Below are 18,764 nucleotides of genomic sequence, written 5' to 3' on the forward strand. Positions count from 1 at the left end.
TCCATACTTATCTCAACAAACTTATTTTTAACTTGATCCTAAAGACTCGGAATGTATTAGTCTTCAATTCCTCCCCTAAACTGAAAACACTCTTGTCTTCCAGTTTAACTGCTCTTCACTTCAACTCCCATGTATCCTCTCAACTTCTCGAACACATCCAACTTCACAGCTTTGGTCATTACGTCTGCCAACTGATCTTGCGTAGAGCAATACTCCAACTCAATTATCTCATCACTTACCAGCTCACGCAGGAAGTGAAACCTTACTTGAATATGTTTGCTTCTCCCATGAAAAACAGGGTTTTTAGACAACTTGATAGTAGAACTGTTGTCGCAAAATAGAACTGTCCTCTCCCCTTGTTTACACCCAATCTCTTCCAACACATTTCTCAATCATACGGCTTGACACGCACCTGCAGCAGCTGAAACGTACTCGGCTTCAGTTGTTGATAGAGTAACTATAGGTTGCTTCCTTGATGCCCACGAGATTGCTCCTCCTCCGTTCATGAAAACATACCCTGAAGTGCTTTTTCTATCATTTTCATCTCTAGCGTAATCACTATCAACAAAGCCCATCAGTTCCTCCTTGTTGTCGGACTGATACTGTATCCCATACTCCATTATTCCTTGAACATACCTCAGAATCCTCTTCGCAGCAAGAAGATGTTGCTCGGTTGGTTTCTCCATGTACCTGCTCACAAGATTGATTGAATATATGAGGTCAGGTCGTGTAGCAGTGAGATATCTCAGGCTCCCAACTATCTGCTTGTACAGCGTTGCATCAACTTGTGAACCTGCTCCTTCTTTGGTAAGCTTGCAGCCTTGTACTGTTGGATTCCTGTTGAGATTAGTTGAATGATTAGGTGGGTTTATGACAATGGTACATGTAAAACCCAAGAAAATTATAAATTATTTTATAAACAATAAAGTCAATTAACATATTTTATCTCATATAAGTTAAAATATAACATATCATCTAATACTTATTTATTTATTATTAAGCGCCAAAAAATAAATTCGGCATAAATAATGAATAATTATAATAAATAATATCTAAACAAAACAAATAAATAATAACTCAACATTAAGAGATTAGATATCTTATTTTATTTCCAACACATTATATACATAATAAACAACTAAAACAAATAACAATTAAAAAAACTAATAAAATTGATGCATTTAAACTATAAAATCATATTAAACATTTGTAAATCGTAAAAATATATACAATGAAGAAAGTTTGAACTATAAAAGTTTAAACCCGCGCGGGCGCGCGGGTCATGATCTAATTTACCTTTAAAAAACGATTGAATGGTCAAGGTGAGATAAGTGGTTAATACTCTTTATTTCTATCCGATTTGAGTGAATTATAAAAGTATTTATTTTTCTTCTCTTCTGATACCTACTTGATCCTCTGATCTCTCTCTCTTCTTTCACTTTTGGCGAATTATCTTCGTTCGTTCTCTCTGAGTTTTGGGGGTGGTCACACTTAGGGGAATTGTGGAACCCTTTCCGTTCTAGCCATGGGAAACTTTTGGTAATCTTGCCGCTGAGCCTTTTAACCATATTAGGTTTATAGGTTTTCTTTTACGGATTTTATGATCCCACACTAGTGTTAAAGATGGATCAAGAGAGAACAATGTTTCTGAATACTGTTTTTATTGACTTGAATCAAAAGCTCTGTGTTAAGAAACAGAGTAATACAACGATGGTCTTATATAGACCTTATGATCGAAATAAAAACAAACTTCTCCCTACTAATCAGCAGATCCATACTTATCTCAACAAACTTATTTTTAACTTGATCCTAAAGACTCGGAATGTATTAGTCTTCAATTCCTCCCCTAAACTGAAAACACTCTTGTCTTCCAGTTTAACTGCTCTTCACTTCAACTCCCATGTATCCTCTCAACTTCTCGAACACATCCAACTTCACAGCTTTGGTCATTACGTCTGCCAACTGATCTTGCGTAGAGCAATACTCCAACTCAATTATCTCATCACTTACCAGCTCACGCAGGAAGTGAAACCTTACTTGAATATGTTTGCTTCTCCCATGAAAAACAGGGTTTTTAGACAACTTGATAGTAGAACTGTTGTCGCAAAATAGAACTGTCCTCTCCCCTTGTTTACACCCAATCTCTTCCAACACATTTCTCAATCATACGGCTTGACACGCACCTGCAGCAGCTGAAACGTACTCGGCTTCAGTTGTTGATAGAGTAACTATAGGTTGCTTCCTTGATGCCCACGAGATTGCTCCTCCTCCGTTCATGAAAACATACCCTGAAGTGCTTTTTCTATCATCTTCATCTCCAGCGTAATCACTATCAACAAAGCCCATCAGTTCCTCCTTGTTGTCGGACTGATACTGTATCCCATACTCCATTGTTCCTTGAACATACCTCAGAATCCTCTTCACAGCAAGAAGATGTTGCTCGGTTGGTTTCTCCATGTACCTGCTCACAAGATTGACTGAATATATGAGGTCAGGTCGTGTAGCAGTGAGATATCTCAGGCTCCCAACTATCTGCTTGTACAGCGTTGCATCAACTTGTGAACCTGCTCCTTCTTTGGTAAGCTTGCAGCCTTGTACTGTTGGATTCCTGACAGAGTTACACTGTTCCATGCCGAACCTCTTCATCACTTCGCTCGCATACTTCCTTTGGTTTATGAAGATCCCTTTCTTGTCTTGTGTTACTTCAACGCCAAGAAAGTACTTCATCTTACCTAGATCAGACATTGCAAACTCCTTCTTCATTGATGCCTTGAACGCTTCTCGCATGATCATAGAACTGCTTGTGTAAATCACGTCGTCAACATACACACTTACAATCAATACGTTGTCTCCTTCAGCCTTCACAAAGAGAGTGTGTTCACAGTAACACTTCTTGAACCCCTCCTTCTCAAAATATCCCTCGATCTTACTGTACCACGCCCTTGGAGCTTGTCTTAGCCCATACAGAGCCTTGTTCAGCTTATACACCTTTCTTTCTTCATTCTTGACCTCGAAACCTTTAGGTTGCTCAACGTACACATCTTCCTTGAGCTCACCGTGTAGGAATGCACTCTTCACGTCTAGTTGATGCACACACCAACCTCTCTGAGCTGCAATACTGAGTAGTAGTCGGATTGTATCCCATCTAGCAACAGGGGCGAACACTTCATAGAAATCAACACCTTGAGTTTGATGAAATCCCTTGGCCACCAATCTCGCTTTGTGTTTGTCAACTTCTCCTTTTTCATTCAACTTGGTCTTAAATATCCATTTAACACCAATGACCTTGGAACCTTCTGGCAACTCCACTAGCTCCCAAGTATTATTTTCTTCTATCGAGTTCATCTCAGCTTCCATCGCTTGCTTCCACTTCTCGTGATGCACAGCTTCTTCAAATTTCTCTGAATCTCCCATCTCAGTTACTAGCGCCATCAAGTCTTCTTCTTCTTCCATGAACAGACCCATCTCATAGTCTCTCATCCACACAGGTCTTGTCTTGCTTCTACCAGTTCTTGTTCTCTCAGACCCTTCTGCTTCTTCTTGCACTGGATTGTTATCTTCGTTCTCATCTTGAGGTGGTGCTGGTGGTGTTGGTGGATTACCTTCTCCTTCCTCAGCTCCATTCTCATTTTCTCCTCCATTGTTTCCTACTATCTCTGTTGGAGTTGTTTCCTCCCCTTCATCGATGAATTGTTCATCTTCTTCGTTCTCTTCCCAGTCCCATCGTTCTCCCTCATCAAATCTTACGTCTTTACTGATCAGAATCTTCTTCTCCTTAGGATCATATAAGCGGTAGCCCTTTGATTCTTTGCCAACCCCAAACATGACACATTTGATGCTCTTCTCATCTAACTTCACGCGTCTTTCATATGGAACGTGTGCATATGCAATGCACCCAAAGACGCGTAAATGATCCACTGATGGCTTCATACTGCTCCACTTCTCAGATGGTGTGATGTTTCCGAGTATGACCGTGGGGCTCCGGTTCAGTATGTGTACTGCGTACTGCGTTGCTTCAGTCCAGAATCTGATAGGTACTTTCATACCAAATAACATGCATCGCACCATGTTCATCAGGCTCCTATTTTTCCTTTCGGCCACCCCGTTCTGTTGGGGTGTGTACGCAGTTGTAAGCTGTCGCTTGATCCCATTGTCTACACAATATTGCTGAAACGCCCTTGAGTTGTACTCACCACCTCTGTCAGACCTGAGACACACCAGCAGCTCACCACTTTCTCTCTCAGCAGCTGTTCTGAACTCCTTGAATGACTTAAAAGCCTCTGATTTTTTCTGTTAAGAAAGACGTCCAACACTTGCGACTATAATCATCTATAAAGTTGATTATGTACCTCTTTCCGCTTGCTGAAGTAGGTGCTATAGGGCCGCAAATGTCAGTGTGAACCAGCTCCAGACATCTACTCGCTCTCCACTTGCTCTGCTTGGGAATGTTTGATCGAATTTGCTTCCCTCTCATACACACCTCACAGACTTTTCCTTTGCTCGTAAGCTTTGGTAAGCCCAGCACCATGTCTTTGTCTGCCACTGTTGTCAGGTTGTCGTGGCTGAGATGTCCAAATCTGCAGTGCCAAATCTCCTCTGCATCTCCGATGACAGTCATCAGATTTTGTGCTTCTCCAACGCCATCTCTTGCTTCTTTCGCACGTATGATGAACATTCTGTTCCTGGACATCGTCGACTTCATGATCATACTCCTTTGTTGCTTGTGCCATACTTCACACACATCATCATCGATCACAATTCTCAGTCCCTTTTGCTGCAGCTGGCCGACACTCATCAGGTTGTTCTTGAGCCCTGGTACATAGTATACCGAGGTTATGACTTGGAAGATACCATCAATCTTTAGTCTCAAGTTCCCTCTTCCCTCGACTAGCATCTTCCTGTCATCTCCAAGCTTGACTTGATGTTGATAGCTCCCATCAAAGTCCATGAACCACTCCTTCATGCCGCACATATGGTTGCTGCATCTAGAGTCAAGATACCAAATGTGTCTTTCTTCTGGTTTCACTACATCACTTTGCGCCATTAGAAGTAGGTCCTCTTCCAACTCTGCATAGTTTGCATTCCTTTCCCATGTGGGACATTCATTTTTGAAGTGACCCATCTTGTGGCATTTATAGCATTCGATGTTGTCTTTGTTGAAGCTGGTGCTGCCTCTGCCTCTTCCTCCTCTACCACCACGGTAGGAGTTCCTTCCTTGAGAGTATCCACCACGACCTCTTCCTCCTTCCATCTTGAGCACTTGTTCTTCACTCGAATGTTTGCTCAGGTTTTGCTCGTGTACGAGCAGCGAGCTCTGCAGCTCATCCACAGTCATCTCAGTGATGTCTTTTGACTCTTCAATGGCACATACCACATACGTGTACTTCTCCACCAGAGTCCGAAGTATCTTCTCAACCACCTTGGCATCAGGTATGTCCTCTCCTAGGTTTCTCATGTCGTTTGATACCATCATAACTCTTGAGAAGTATTCAGTAATAGAGTCTCCATCCTTCATCTCCAATACTTCAAAGTTTCTCCTCAACCTCTGAAGTTGCGAACTTTGAACTCTCTTTTTCCCCTGGTACTTGTTCTTCATAGAGTCCCATATCTCTTTAGACGTCTCCTTCTTCAAAATTGTTTTCAGTATCGTCTTGTCGATAGACGCAAAGAGATAATTCTTCACCTTCAGATCTTTAAGCTTCTGTTCAGAAAGCTCCGTCTGCTGTGCTTCGGTCAGGACGGTATCTCTGTCGAACTGCACCATGCCTGTTTCTACAAGCTCCCACCACTCTTTGGACCTCAACAGATTCTCCATGAGCATAGCCCAATGCTCGTAGTCTCCGTCGAACTTTGGTATTCTTAACTCTTTTTCACTCATCTCTTCTTCTCACCACAGGTTTAGATTGTTGGCTCTGATACCACTTGTTAAAGATGGATCAAGAGAGAACAATGTTTCTGAATACTGCTTTTATTGACTTGAATCAAAAGCTCTGTGTTAAGAAACAGAGTAATACAACGATGGTCTTATATAGACTTTATGATTGAAATAAAAACAAACTTCTCCCTACTAATTAGCAGATCCATACTTATCTCAACAAACTTATTTTAACGTGATCCTAAAGACTCGGAATGTAGTTGTGACTTAGTCTTCAACTAGGCTCCTTTGCAATTCCTCTCTTGGATTGATGTACGTAAAATTGATTATTACGTATAAATATTGTTAATAAGATGAGAAGTTAATTTTTGTTTTTTTATATATTAATAATGATTTTTTTTTAAAGTTAGTTCAAGTGTTATACATTTTTATCCTTAAAAATGATTGGACGCTTTTGAAAAAAGAAAAGAAAATAGTTAATGTTTGCTTAAAAATATTTTTAATCGTCAAATGCACAGAACTAGCAGTACGTGGGATTCATGGAACTAGACGATGATGATTGTCGTATCATGAAGACCTATCAAAGATCTTTAAGAATCTATGTTTTTCACTTTCGGAGTTAAAACCAAAAGCCAGAAAAAGTTAAAAAAGGTAAAGCCTACTGATGTGATTACACAAAATAGAACATTATTCCCTCTATTATATAGCTAACTGTTCTATTTAGCATCTTTTTCATGATTGGGATTTTGAATCACCAACTTTTTCCTTAACTTTCCCGTGAGTAAAACAGTAAATATATGTTTGGATGTGATTGAAATGTTGTATTTCCGCACCCTTAATTAATACTCCCTCTTTATTTTATTACTCGATGTTTTACTCCAATGCACAAATATTAAAAAAAAAATTATTGTTTATCAAAAGTGTCACTAAATTACAATATACAATTAGTTTATTTAATTATAAATAAAAATAATAAAAATCTAATTGATTACACAGTTTTTGATAAAATTAAAGTTACATAAATTCATACAAACTTCATCTATTATGAAACAACAAATTTTTTCTAAAACATCAAATATATTGAAACGGAGGGAGTATGATCTAAATGAAAATAGACTTTGACCAAAATAAAAATAGACTTTCATTAAACTGAAAGACAAATCTTAAATCATAAACTTTCTCATATAAGTATAACCTTAATACACATCATAATAGTTTCTTACACATGAGTATAGTCCCACCGATAAAGGACGGCTTCTGATGTACCCATTATCCGATTGGATTAAAATAAGCATAATGTTAGGCCATTTGTGGAATTGGGTTCTTTATGCATATAAAGTCGTGGACCTTTACACTTTATTCTTTCATTATTTATGAAAATAACTCCTCTCAGGTCTTCACTAAAGCAATTAAGAAATATAATCTTTCGTATTAAATTTAAATTTAAAGTGACATTTTAAGAATAAAAAATTGTTAAAACAATTTAGATGACATTTTAATGTGCAATATAATATTATTTTTTGACTAATTTTGAATTGTGGCTAAATAAATAATAAATCATTACTATAAATAAACAAGTTTTTAATTTTATATGCAGAAATCTTAAATATCATAATTGTGATACATAAGGAGTAAATTTAAGATGACTAGTTAGACCAAGTAATTTTTTTTTTGGATCTCATACTCTTCCATTACTACGTGTATCATAATATGTTAGATTTTTTAAATACATTTGACATTCTTTATATGTTTGATAGAAGGATATATATATCTTCCAATATGATAGTTATATGAACTAATTGTTCTACATTTTTACTTGGTGTAACTTGTTATATGAGTCGCCAGTGAGTACTTAGTTTATGTCTGGATATGCCTCTTTGGATTCATGTTGCATATTTAGTTTCGGAATCCCGATAGGCAGATTGACATTGCAAATATTATTTTATATTTAGTATTAAAATTCAATAGTGTTGAGTATTTGGAGTTACATGCACATACACTTAAAACATTTCTGCATTGCCATTACCTCCTTTTAATACGTTCCAAAAATTGGTTTAGTAGTTAGTACTTCGTAGTAGAAGGATGATTTCTTACAGTGGAAAAATCAAACTCTTGTTCGTATTGAAGCATGATGACATCGAAGCTCGAGCTTCCGAGCAGCTTGCTTCATCCCCGATGACTCTGTTCTCTTGTCTGGTAGCGTTCTGACTCTCATTCTCGCTAGATTCTCCCGGACATTCTATACTTCCCTTGTGGCTTTTTGCACACGTAAGTGAATCAATAGTACACTCCTCCAAAACTCTAACTTGCTCGTTCGTCTCTGTTTTGGATCCAACTCCATCGTTCTCCAAACGAGATCCTGACCCTCCGGGAGCTACATCGACCGGACCAGCGCACGGTTGACTAATAATCGCTATACCAGCTCGACACAGAGGACAGTTGGTGTGTGACCTAAGCCAAGTGTCGATACAAGAGATGTGAAAAGCATGATTACATTTAGGCAACAGCCTAAGACTTTCGTCTTCTTGAAACTCATTTAGACAAACAGGACAATCTGTTCTCTCAATCAACCCATCTCCTCTCTGGTAACTACATATTGTTATCGAGTTAATGGTCGATTGTTGAAGACTTGTTGTTCTGATCAACCATATTGGATGATCCACTTGTTCCCTAACTTGAAACCCTTCATCAGATGTGTCGTCACCAAGATCTCTCTGGGACTGGTGTCTTTCGCGATGGGCTCGGTTTACGCTCTCTGTGACGTATTTAGCTACAAGAAAGAATCCTGTGAGAAGGATGGCTAAAGCCACACCTGTAACGGTGATGATGGTTATGGCTTCTGTGGAATAAGAAGGGTCTTGAGATGGTTGATAGATTGCTGAAGATGAAGCTTTGCTTGGCTGTGGAGATGACCATGGAGATAGGGTGTAGTAATCAGGTTCTTGATAGCAATTATAAGGGCAAATCGGGTCGCAGATTCCTTGTGAGCAATCTAGTGTCTTGTTTGTCTCTGATGCTAACATAGAGAAGAGCTTTCTATGTCTCTTGCCATTAAAGAACACTAAGAGAAAGGGTATTGGTTGGTTGGGTTACAAGGAATTGAGATCAAAAGAGATTTGTTAGAGCCAATGTTTAAATTGAATTATAATGTGAAGAAGATTTTGAGATTATCTTTGGGTTTCTTTCACATTCAAGATAATGAAAGATTAAAACTTCTTCTAATCTTTGGTTTAGACTTGTTCTTTTGCCAAATTGAAGCATCATCTAATTGTTTAATGAGTGCCTCGGTGGAGAGCCTTAGTCATGAAAACCATATTTTACCTTTGATGGCTTTTGACTCTTTGGTTTTCGAAGATTTAATTTAATTTTATCCTTTTTTGGCCTTCGGTAGATTATAATATATGAATGTAGTTTAGTATAATATTTTATGACTGCGATAGAGAAAAATACTGCTTTATATAAATGTTAGATCTGAATTATTTTCTTTAATATCAGAGATTAGTAGTGACACAACGTGATGTATATAGCAGGTAATACAAACTAGATATGATTTGAACACTTTGAACCGTTCTGTTACAAAATATTGAGAAAGTGCTCACCGCACCAATTGATAAGGAACAATGTATATTTTCTGTATAATATGATCCGTATAGTATTCTTATCTCGCAAAATACGAGATAAGCCCAATCAATGGTTTACAAACCAATGACCCAATCAAACCAATACCAAAAGCCAATCTCTAATTACAACCGAGACTCTTATTTATACTTGGTTTAGTCAACCTCTTTGACTAACCGACTCAACTAACTCAACGACTTCTAACGGCCTAACGGTTTCCCGCGCAAGCTCGTTGAGCTTTTCCATCCATATCATTCTGCTCCATGTCATCATCAACTTGTTTCTTCCTCAACCTCCTCCTGTAGTAGCATCTCCAGCTCCTATCAATACCCCCTCAGCGAGATTGAGCTTGTCCTCAAGCTCAAACGCTGGGTACGCTCGTGCAATATCCTTCACCCGAAGCGATGTCTTCTCATGGTCAGGCAAGCCCTTCCATTGAACCAGAGCCTCAAGATGACCTTCAGCATCGTAACGAGTGCTCTGTATGTGTTATGGCTATAAGATAAACTCCTCCGACTCCTCCAAAAGGACCGGTAATGTCGTGACCTCATGTTCCTTGCCCAATACCGGTTTCAATTGGGAAACGTGAAAGACCGGGTGTATTTTACAAGTCTCAGGTAACTCCAATCTGTAAGCTACCAGACCAATACGCTCAATAATCTTGAATGGCCCATAAAACTTTGCAGCAAGTTTCTGACATAATCGCTTAGACAAAGATTTCTGACTAAACGGTCTCAACTTCAGAAAAACTTGAGCTCCCACTTCAAAAACCAGGTCTCTTCTCTTCTTATCTGCATTGTTCTTCATCTGTGATTGCGCTTTCAACAAATGAGATTGCGCATCACGTAAAACGTCACCTCTTGCCTTTAACAATCCCTCCAAATCACTGTTAATTGTCGAGCCTTCTTTATACCATAAGAAGCTTGGAGGATCACGCCCATAAACCAATCTGAATGGCGTAGTACCCAGAGAAGTATGGTATGAAGAGTTATACCAAAACTCGGCCCAAGCAAGAAATTTATGCCACTGCTTAGGATGAGTCAAGTTAAAGCATCGCAAATATGACTCCAAACAACGGTTCACTACTTCAGTTGGACCGTCGCTTTGCGGATGATAAGTTGTACTGAACTTCAACTTCGTATCAGCTAATTTGAAGCACTCACGCCAAAATTTGCTCAAGAAAACTCGATTTCGATCTGATATGGTTAACTGAGGATATCCATGTAGGCGAACAACTTCCTTAATAAACCTCTCTGCCACAGATGTTGCTGTATATGGATGTCTCAGACCCATAAAGTGAGCGTATTTACTCAAGCGGTTAACCACTACTAAGATCACATTAAACCCTTCTGACTTAGGAAGGCCCTCGATAAAGTCCATCGTGATCTCAGACCAAATTTGTGTTGGTAAAGGAATTAGTTGAAGAAGACCCGTCGGTTCAGAGTCGAGTATTTATGCGTTTGGCATGTAGAGCACTCCGTGACATACTTCTTTACATCTTCCTTCATTCGAGGCCAGTAGAATAATTGCTGAATATGTTTTATCGTTTTCAGAATGCCTGAATGACCTCCCATCACCCCGTCATGATACTCATGTAGAATCTGTGGTATGTGAACCGAAAGTCTAGGCAACACCAAATAGTTCTTATAGAACAACCTACCAGAGACCACTGTGTATCCTTTCTTCTCAATACTTCCCACTGCTACTTCTCTCATTAACTTATGTATCTCTTCTTTCACATCGATCTCATCTAGTATATTTTGCATTTGTATTGTCGATGAAACTGTCAGTGCGAATAGAAGACCCTCTGATGTCGTCTGTCTCCCAATCATCACTCTGGACAGACCGTCAGCCACTTTATTCTCCACCCCTGCTTTATAGACAATCTCAAAATCATAGCCCAAAAGTTTCGTCAACCATTTCTGATAATCCAATGAGATATCCCTTTGATCCAGTAGAAATTTTAAGCTCTTCTGATCAGTATTGACAATCAATCATTTCCCCATCAAGTAGTGCCTCCAACGTTGCACTGCTAACACGAATGCCATCAACTCTCTTTCGTAGATAGGCTTTAGTTGCTCTCGATCTGTCAGACCATTGCTGAAATAAGCGATAGGACGTTGTTTATGCATAAGGACTGCTCCTAACCCATAGCCTGATGCATCTGCTTCGACGACAAATGTCTCATTAAAATCTGGCAAGGCCAGCACTAGAGCATTAACCATCAAATACTTAAGTGTCTCGAAAGCTTTTTGAGTCAAACCCGTCCAATCGAAGCTATCTTCCTTAAGCAAATTTGTCAAAGGTCTCGCAATGACGCCATAGCTCTTTACAAACTGACATAGTATCCTGTGAGACCAAGAAAGCTTCTCAACTCTTTAACCGATCTCGGAGTTGGCCAATTCTGCATTGCGACAGTCTTTTTAGGATCTGTTGCTACTCTTTCTCTTGAGATAATGTGTCCCAAGTATTCCACCTGCTTCTGATCAAACAAAAATTTCTTTTTGTTGGCGTAAAGTTGGTGATGTCACAATACTTGCATAACTTTCTTCAGATGAATCTCGTGTTCTTCAACTGTATTACTGTACACGAGTATATCGTCAAAGAATACTAGGACGAACTTCCGCAAAAATGGCTTGAAAATTGAATTCATCAGCGCCTGGAACGTGGCTGGTGCATTACTCTGTCCAAATGGCATGACAACGAATTCATACTGCCCCTCATGAGTTCTGAATGTTGTCTTTTCGATGTCATTTTCCTCCATGCGAATCTGATGATATCCTGATCTCAAATCCAACTTCGAAAAAATCATTGCTCCGTGTAACTCATCAAGCAATTGATCTATAACCGGGATATGAAACTTGTTTGGAATAGTACCTTTGTTGATAGCTCTGTAGTCTACACAGAATCTCCAACCCCCATCTTTCTTTTTAACCAAGAGAACATGACTTGAATACGGACTTCTACTTTCCCGAATCAAATCTGCTTCCATCATTTATTTCACCATAAGTTCAATCGTTGTCATGTGTACATGAGGATAACGATAAGGTCTTCCCGCAATTGGCTTAGTGCCCTCCCAAAGTCTGATAGTGTGTTCAAACCCCCTGACTGGTGGTAAGCCTGTCGGTTCCTGGAACACGTCTTGAAACTCTTCCAACACTGCCACAATCCTCCTTGGTATTTTATCTTGTGTTTCTGATTCAGAGTTGAAAAGTGTGATCTCATTACCATCCCAATCCACTCCAGTAGTTGAATTCATTTATGTTTCTTGAGATTTCTGTTCAAAATCACCCTTCAAAGTTACTCTCTTTGACCCAATGTCGAAGCTGAGTTCTTGGTTTTCCCAATCCACTTCGCATTTACCCAGAGTTCGAAGCCACTAAACACCCAGAACTACATCCACTCCACCCGGTTCCAGAACAATGAAGTCTGCCTTGATTCGGATTATCTGTAGTAAGACCCCTTTACACATGCCTGCTCCTGTTACATTTATACTCGTTCCCATGATGATAGTAAACTGTCGAGTTTCACTAACCTGTAGATAAGCTTTGCTGACAATGTCGGGTGAGATAAAGTTGTGTGTTGCCCCACTGTCTATCAATACCACAACATTTGTTTTCCCAATCTTGCCTCTAATTTTCGTAGTTGTAGGTGATGATTTCCCCAAGAACGAATGTAAAGATAGCTCCATCACTTCAGTATATTCCTCTCCTTCATACGCTTCATGAAACTCCTCACCTTCAATTACTCAATCTCTCTTCCTTTCGTCACCACCATCACTTGAAGTTGTTTATTCTTACACACGTGAGTCTTGGACCAACGCTCTGGAAACTTGTAGCAAAAACCATTTCTTTTCTTGTGCTCATACTCTGCGTCAGATAGTTTGATAGGAGGACCCCCTTTCTCAGAACCTTTCTGTTGCCTTTGACGGTCACTCTGTTTCGGAGTAGCTTCTGGTAATGCTGGACGTTGTTTCCAATTAGATGAACCTCCTAAGGAAGCCGAACGCTGCCAAGAACTACTTGATTGTTTCCCTCCTTTACTCTCTAAACCCTTCGCCGCCGCAAACATTCTACAAAATTCACTGTCCTCCATTTTGATAATTGCTTCAATATGATCAGGTAATGTCTTTGGCTCCTTCATTTTGATGACTTCCTTAAACTCTTGCTTCAACCCGTTGAAGAATATATCAATCAAGTTTTCTTCTGCCAGCTTCACCTGATGAGCCAATGCTTGAAATTCCCTCACATATTCTGCTAACGATCCAGTTTGTTGTATACCGAAGAGATGCTTCCCTGGTGTTTTCTCAAATGACTCAGCAAAACGAGCCAACACTCTTCGTTTGAACTCACACCAGTCGTGAAATGGATGGTAATCCAATTCGTAGTTGAACCAGCTCAAAGCATCTTCTGTCAGACTTAGCGAAACCAACTCCATCTTGTAATCTGGACTACACCTCATGACTCGGAAGTATCGTTTTGAGTTCGCAATCCAATCAAAAGGATCTGATCCAGAAAACATCGGCATCTCGACCTTCTTATACAAACCTTCTCGATTCTCAGATCTATACTCAACCGGCCGATAACCTAGCTCGTTATTCCCCCGGTTTGGTTCCAAGATTGGATTATGTACCTGAGAATGATATTGCGATGACGGTGGGAGATGATTCGCTTGTTGAGCTCCACTCGACTCTGCTTGCACCGGTCGTTGATTCAGTGAAGCTAACAGCGTTTGAATGGAAGCTTCGAGCTTATCAATCTTAGCTTCTGATGCTTTCACCGTCGCCGAAATCGACTCCGTACTCTTCTCATTTGACGCGGCGATTCGGTTGACACGATCGTCTAAGTTATCGAACTTCCGATGTAACTCCGCCACCGTCGTATCAAGAACGCCGATCCTCTGCAATGATTCCTCCAAACGTGTCATCGTCGTCATCGTAATCGCGTCTCAAAGTGCTCACCGCACCAATTGATAAGGAACAATGTATATTTTCTGTATAATATGATCCGTATAGTATTCTTATCTCGCAAAATACGAGATAAGCCCAATCAATGGTTTACAAACCAATGACCCAATCAAACCAATACCAAAAGCCAATCTCTAATTACAACTGAGACTCTTATTTATACTTGGTTTAGTCAACCTCTTTGACTAACCGACTCAACTAACTCAACGACTTCTAACGGTTTCCCGCGCAAGTTCGTTGAGCTTCTCCATCCATATCATTCTGCTCCACGTCATCATCAACTTGTTTCTTCTTCAACCTCCTCTTGTAGTAGCATCTCCAGCTCCTATCACAAGGTCTTTTATATTGCCTATTAAACGTTAACGAGGTCTTGGTTTAACAAAAGATTAAACATAAAACTAGCAAGAGCTGCTTTTGCCAAAACATCTGCTCCAACATTTGCATGCAGTACGAGAAATAAATTTAAAGGATCTTGCCCGACACGAGGGTAGAGATCAAGACATTTGAATCTGAGCAGAGAAGAAGGTTGGAATGGTTCATTGTCAGGACAGATCGAAGAGCATCTCGCATAGCTAGAGCTTCAGCAACAAGGGCCGAGATGACATCAGAGCGGCCAGAAAAGCCATTAGAAGACCAAGATCCTTCAGCGGTGACAAGGGTCCATCCCACTCCTCCGCAGTTAGAAATCTCATTCCACGCCCCATCAGAACAACAGACCGGCGTGAAGTGAATTTAATTCTGAAAGCGCAAATGCGTGAGTTGTAGATTATAACTTAGGCATTTCAAATTTCAACATGGATACCTCGTTTTAGGAAGATCTTAGAAACAAAACTAATATTTTACTAAGATTTGGCTTGCTGTCAATATTAACAACTTGGTTTTCGAAAATACCCTTTGTATTCCCCCTCTCAAGTCTCCTTTGTGTAATGAAAATTCTTTTATTTTCAGGAAGCTTCTTTATATTCTTAACAATTCAAACATGTGAAATTTAATGGGCCTAAACTAAAATCATTCTCACAGTTTAAACAGGCCTATAGTCTTCTGCTGTCAGAAAAAGAAGAGATAAAGAGGCGTATATGAATCTGCTACAAAAATATTGAGTGTTCTGGCAAAAGCCGAAGACGAATCATGAATTATGGTCTGGTTGATATATTACTTTTATGTGGGCAGCCTGATGAACTAGTTGCAGGGTCTCTATCATATCACATCCATCCTTTATCTTGCAGCTTTCTGGTGAGAAAAGTTTTGTTTTTCAAACAAACTACCACCTTTTTAGTAACTTAGATTTTAGATTTAGTATGACTGAAGCATTATTACACCTTTTTTCAACAAAATTACACGTTTTGCATTGAACTGATTTTGAAAAGAGAAAAAGTTATTTGTGTATCTTGTCATACTAATTGAATATTAGTTAGTCCCTATTAGAAATCAGCTATAGTAGAGCAAACATTTTAAATATATCAAGGTGACAAGGTCTAGGACTCGAAGACATGGTCACGTATCCACTTTCTTTTGTTAGTGTGAAGAAATTAAGTAAAGTAATATAATTTTACGTCACATACTCGATTTCAGTTGTTGAAAAGCCTAGTGATTGCTCGTAAGAAAAGTTAGTTCATCTTCTTTTGGTTTGGTCAATCGTATTGAATCATAAGGGGATTTTGATGACATATCGTGATTATTTTGGTTTGCATCATCATTATCTTCTTACAAAAGACCCTTTGAGTGTTCATGATCTGTCACCAAACCTCATGACCCCATATTCTTGAGGTGTTCCTTTGTTGAGTATGTTTAAAGCTAAGATGAGAGGAGGAACAAGTCTTTATCCCAAATTATGAAAAAGATGTCAAAACTGAAATGATGAAAACATTAGTTGGAGGGCAAGTGGACCCAACTCTCTACTAACTCCAACATACCTGTGTGGTTCCATTCTCTCTATAAATTTACTTACAACTCACAAGGATTTTAATTAAGTCACTTAATTTTTCATTTAAAATATACTGTTACACTCATACACAAGAATGGCAAACTCGAATACACTTGTTGGTTGCCTTGCCATCGTCTTCTTTACTGCTGCTGTCTCACCTGCCTCCTCAGCCACTCATTCCGTGGAATGGTCGCTCGGGAATGACTATAGCTCCTTGGCTTCCGGAAAACCCTACGCCGTTGGCGATACAATCGGTATATATATAGCCTCTCTATTATGAATATTATTTGCTTGTACTAATATATGCATTTGCATGTACATCATAAATTTTCACACTAATTAAAAGCATTTCCAACTATATTTCATTTTTTCACTTCAAAATGAAGTTTACAGAAAAATCTTTTCAATTTTCATTATATTTTTCATTCTGTAATAGAAATGATTACTCTAAAAATGAAGTAAAGCATTTTTTACTTATTACTTCATCCTCACTTTAAAATAGAATATGATCAAATTAAAACTCAATTCTACGATATAGTTATACTATATTTTGAGAAAAAGAAAATTGTGTCTTAAGACTATCTTCAATGGTACTTCATTTTGAAAGAAAACATCAAAGGAGAGAAAATCTTCTCCAATAGTGCATCATTTTTCCTCAAAAAAGTGTACCATTGGAGAAGATTTTACTTTATTTTTTTGATATTTTCCTTCATTTTGCGTTAAGCTTTTTTTTGTTAAGTTTTTTTATTTATAAATTAGTCTTTAAACTTTTATACTTTTGTTTTGTATCTAAAAAACCTCAATATTATTTTTATACTTTAAAGAAATTATTAATACTTTCATAATATAATTATAATTTTATATAAACCCTTGTATCTTTTTTTAGAAACTAAACTTATGTACAGAATGAAGATTTAATTAAAATAAAATCATATTTGGACAAAATTTGTAAGTTTTATAAAATAATAACCATTATTTTAGAATTAATAATATGTGGTAATAACTTAATATTCGAAATTATTCTTTTTGAGAAGGAAAATGAGGGGAACCATTGGAGATGCCCTAAGAATATATACGCTATAAAACCTTTCGATGAAAATATTAAAATTTTGTTACATTTGAAAAAATTTACATTTCAAACGAAAAAAAATAACAATGGTGATCATATGTATAGTTGTGATATATGTATGTGTACATTGTATTGCCTATAGTGTTCAACTATGGTGCGGGTCACACGGTGGACGAAGTGAGTGAAAGTGATTACAAAAGTTGCACACTGGGGAATTCAATTTCTTCCGACAGTAGCGGAACCACAAGCATAGCTCTCAAGACATCTGGCTCTCACTACTTCATTTGCGCTATCCCCGGCCACTGCACTGGCGGCATGAAGCTCTCTGTCAACGTAGGTGCAGCTGCCTCTTCCGGCGGTGGTGGGGACGGTGCCACCGCCAAAACTACACCTTCTCCGACGTTAGAAGGCGGAAAGGCTGCTCCTACTGCTTCTGCCACTCCTGTGTTGAAGCCGTTCCAGGCTTTGGTTGTGACTTGTGTAGTTGCGTTATTATATGCTTCGGCTTTTTCTTAGTTGCCTTTAAGTGTATTGGTGTGGTTTGACTCGTCTGAAAGTCAGGCTAGAGGCAGTGCTATTAGCCCTATTTTTATTGTTACATGCTTCTTGTTGTGATTTAGTTATTCTATGGTATTAATTACATGTGCTTGTGACTGGCCCAATATACTCCCGGTTACGCAGTTGTGTAGGCAGTGAACTGATCCCGGAGACATCGCGTGAGATAGTGCTCTCGATTAGTTAATGGGTTTTAACACGTACCCAAAATTCCAAAGAGGCCCGTCCCTCTACTAAGGCACATGAAGCATTAGCTTTAGGCCACATAATATAAAGTAAATTATAGGCCACAATTTATGAAGTTGTTTGTAGGTGAAATGGTTAAACAAGTGAAGTACAACTTCGGTATCGAGTATTACTACTACCATTATTTTTAATAATTTTAGATAAAAGTTACATTAGAATGCCACATTTTCTGACAGGCTTTAGGCCACGTAAAAGTTTGGGACGGCTTCCAAACTTTAAAATACGAATCAATTGCCACATTACACATTCATTTCCGTCCCACAGTATATCGTAATCTCTAATTATGAAATGAATCTTCCAAAAAAGATGCAAAGATGTTTGCCCTGAAGTAGTTGCTGACGCAGACGACATGTTGAATGGTGAAGACCATGTGGAGTCAAGATGCTGAGCTAGAATCGTGGAGACTTGGAGAGCAAAGGAATATCTTGGAGTAAAGGCAAGAGGAATAAACTTGGGGAGCAAGTTTATGACTTAAAAAAAGAGGAATAAGTGCATTCCAAAAAAATGAAAG

The 18,764-nt window shown here is 38.7% G+C and overlaps 2 protein-coding genes across 2 annotated transcripts; one reads left to right on the forward strand and one right to left on the reverse strand.

Moving 5' to 3' along the window:
• Positions 1–7,965: 7,965 nt before the first annotated feature.
• LOC106299785 (RING-H2 finger protein ATL54) lies at positions 7,966–15,163 on the reverse strand. Its single transcript, XM_013735801.1, has 2 exons — positions 15,075–15,163; positions 7,966–8,857 (listed from the first exon to the last, which is right to left on the reverse strand). Exons 1-2 carry the CDS (start codon positions 15,161–15,163, stop codon positions 7,966–7,968), a joined length of 981 nt encoding a protein of 326 aa, XP_013591255.1.
• A 1,251-nt stretch (positions 15,164–16,414) lies between these two features.
• On the forward strand, positions 16,415–18,106 carry LOC106298781 (blue copper protein). Its single transcript, XM_013734919.1, has 2 exons — positions 16,415–16,637; positions 17,595–18,106. The coding sequence occupies exons 1-2, from the start codon at positions 16,478–16,480 to the stop codon at positions 17,966–17,968; spliced, it is 534 nt and encodes a 177-aa protein (XP_013590373.1). The 5' UTR covers positions 16,415–16,477; the 3' UTR covers positions 17,969–18,106.
• Positions 18,107–18,764: the final 658 nt, after the last annotated feature.

The sequence above is a fragment of the Brassica oleracea genome, chromosome C6 (genome assembly GCF_000695525.1).
Source record: "Brassica oleracea var. oleracea cultivar TO1000 chromosome C6, BOL, whole genome shotgun sequence".
NCBI classification, from domain to species: Eukaryota; Viridiplantae; Streptophyta; class Magnoliopsida; order Brassicales; family Brassicaceae; genus Brassica; species Brassica oleracea.

What these genes read in the sequence shown, in the direction of transcription:
- LOC106298781 (XM_013734919.1), top strand. Translation starts at nt 16,478, where the DNA reads ATGGCAAACTCGAATACACTTGTTGGTTGCCTTGCCATCGTCTTCTTT. An exon ending in CGCCGTTGGCGATACAATCG is followed by an intron (nt 16,638 to 17,594) that starts GTATATATATAG and finishes TATTGCCTATAG; the next exon opens with TGTTCAACTATGGTGCGGGT.
- LOC106299785 (XM_013735801.1), bottom strand. Translation starts at nt 15,163, where the DNA reads ATGGGGCGTGGAATGAGATTTCTAACTGCGGAGGAGTGGGATGGACCC. An exon ending in GGTCTTCTAATGGCTTTTCT is followed by an intron (nt 8,858 to 15,074) that starts GGCCGCTCTGAT and finishes AGATTGCTCACA; the next exon opens with AGGAATCTGCGACCCGATTT.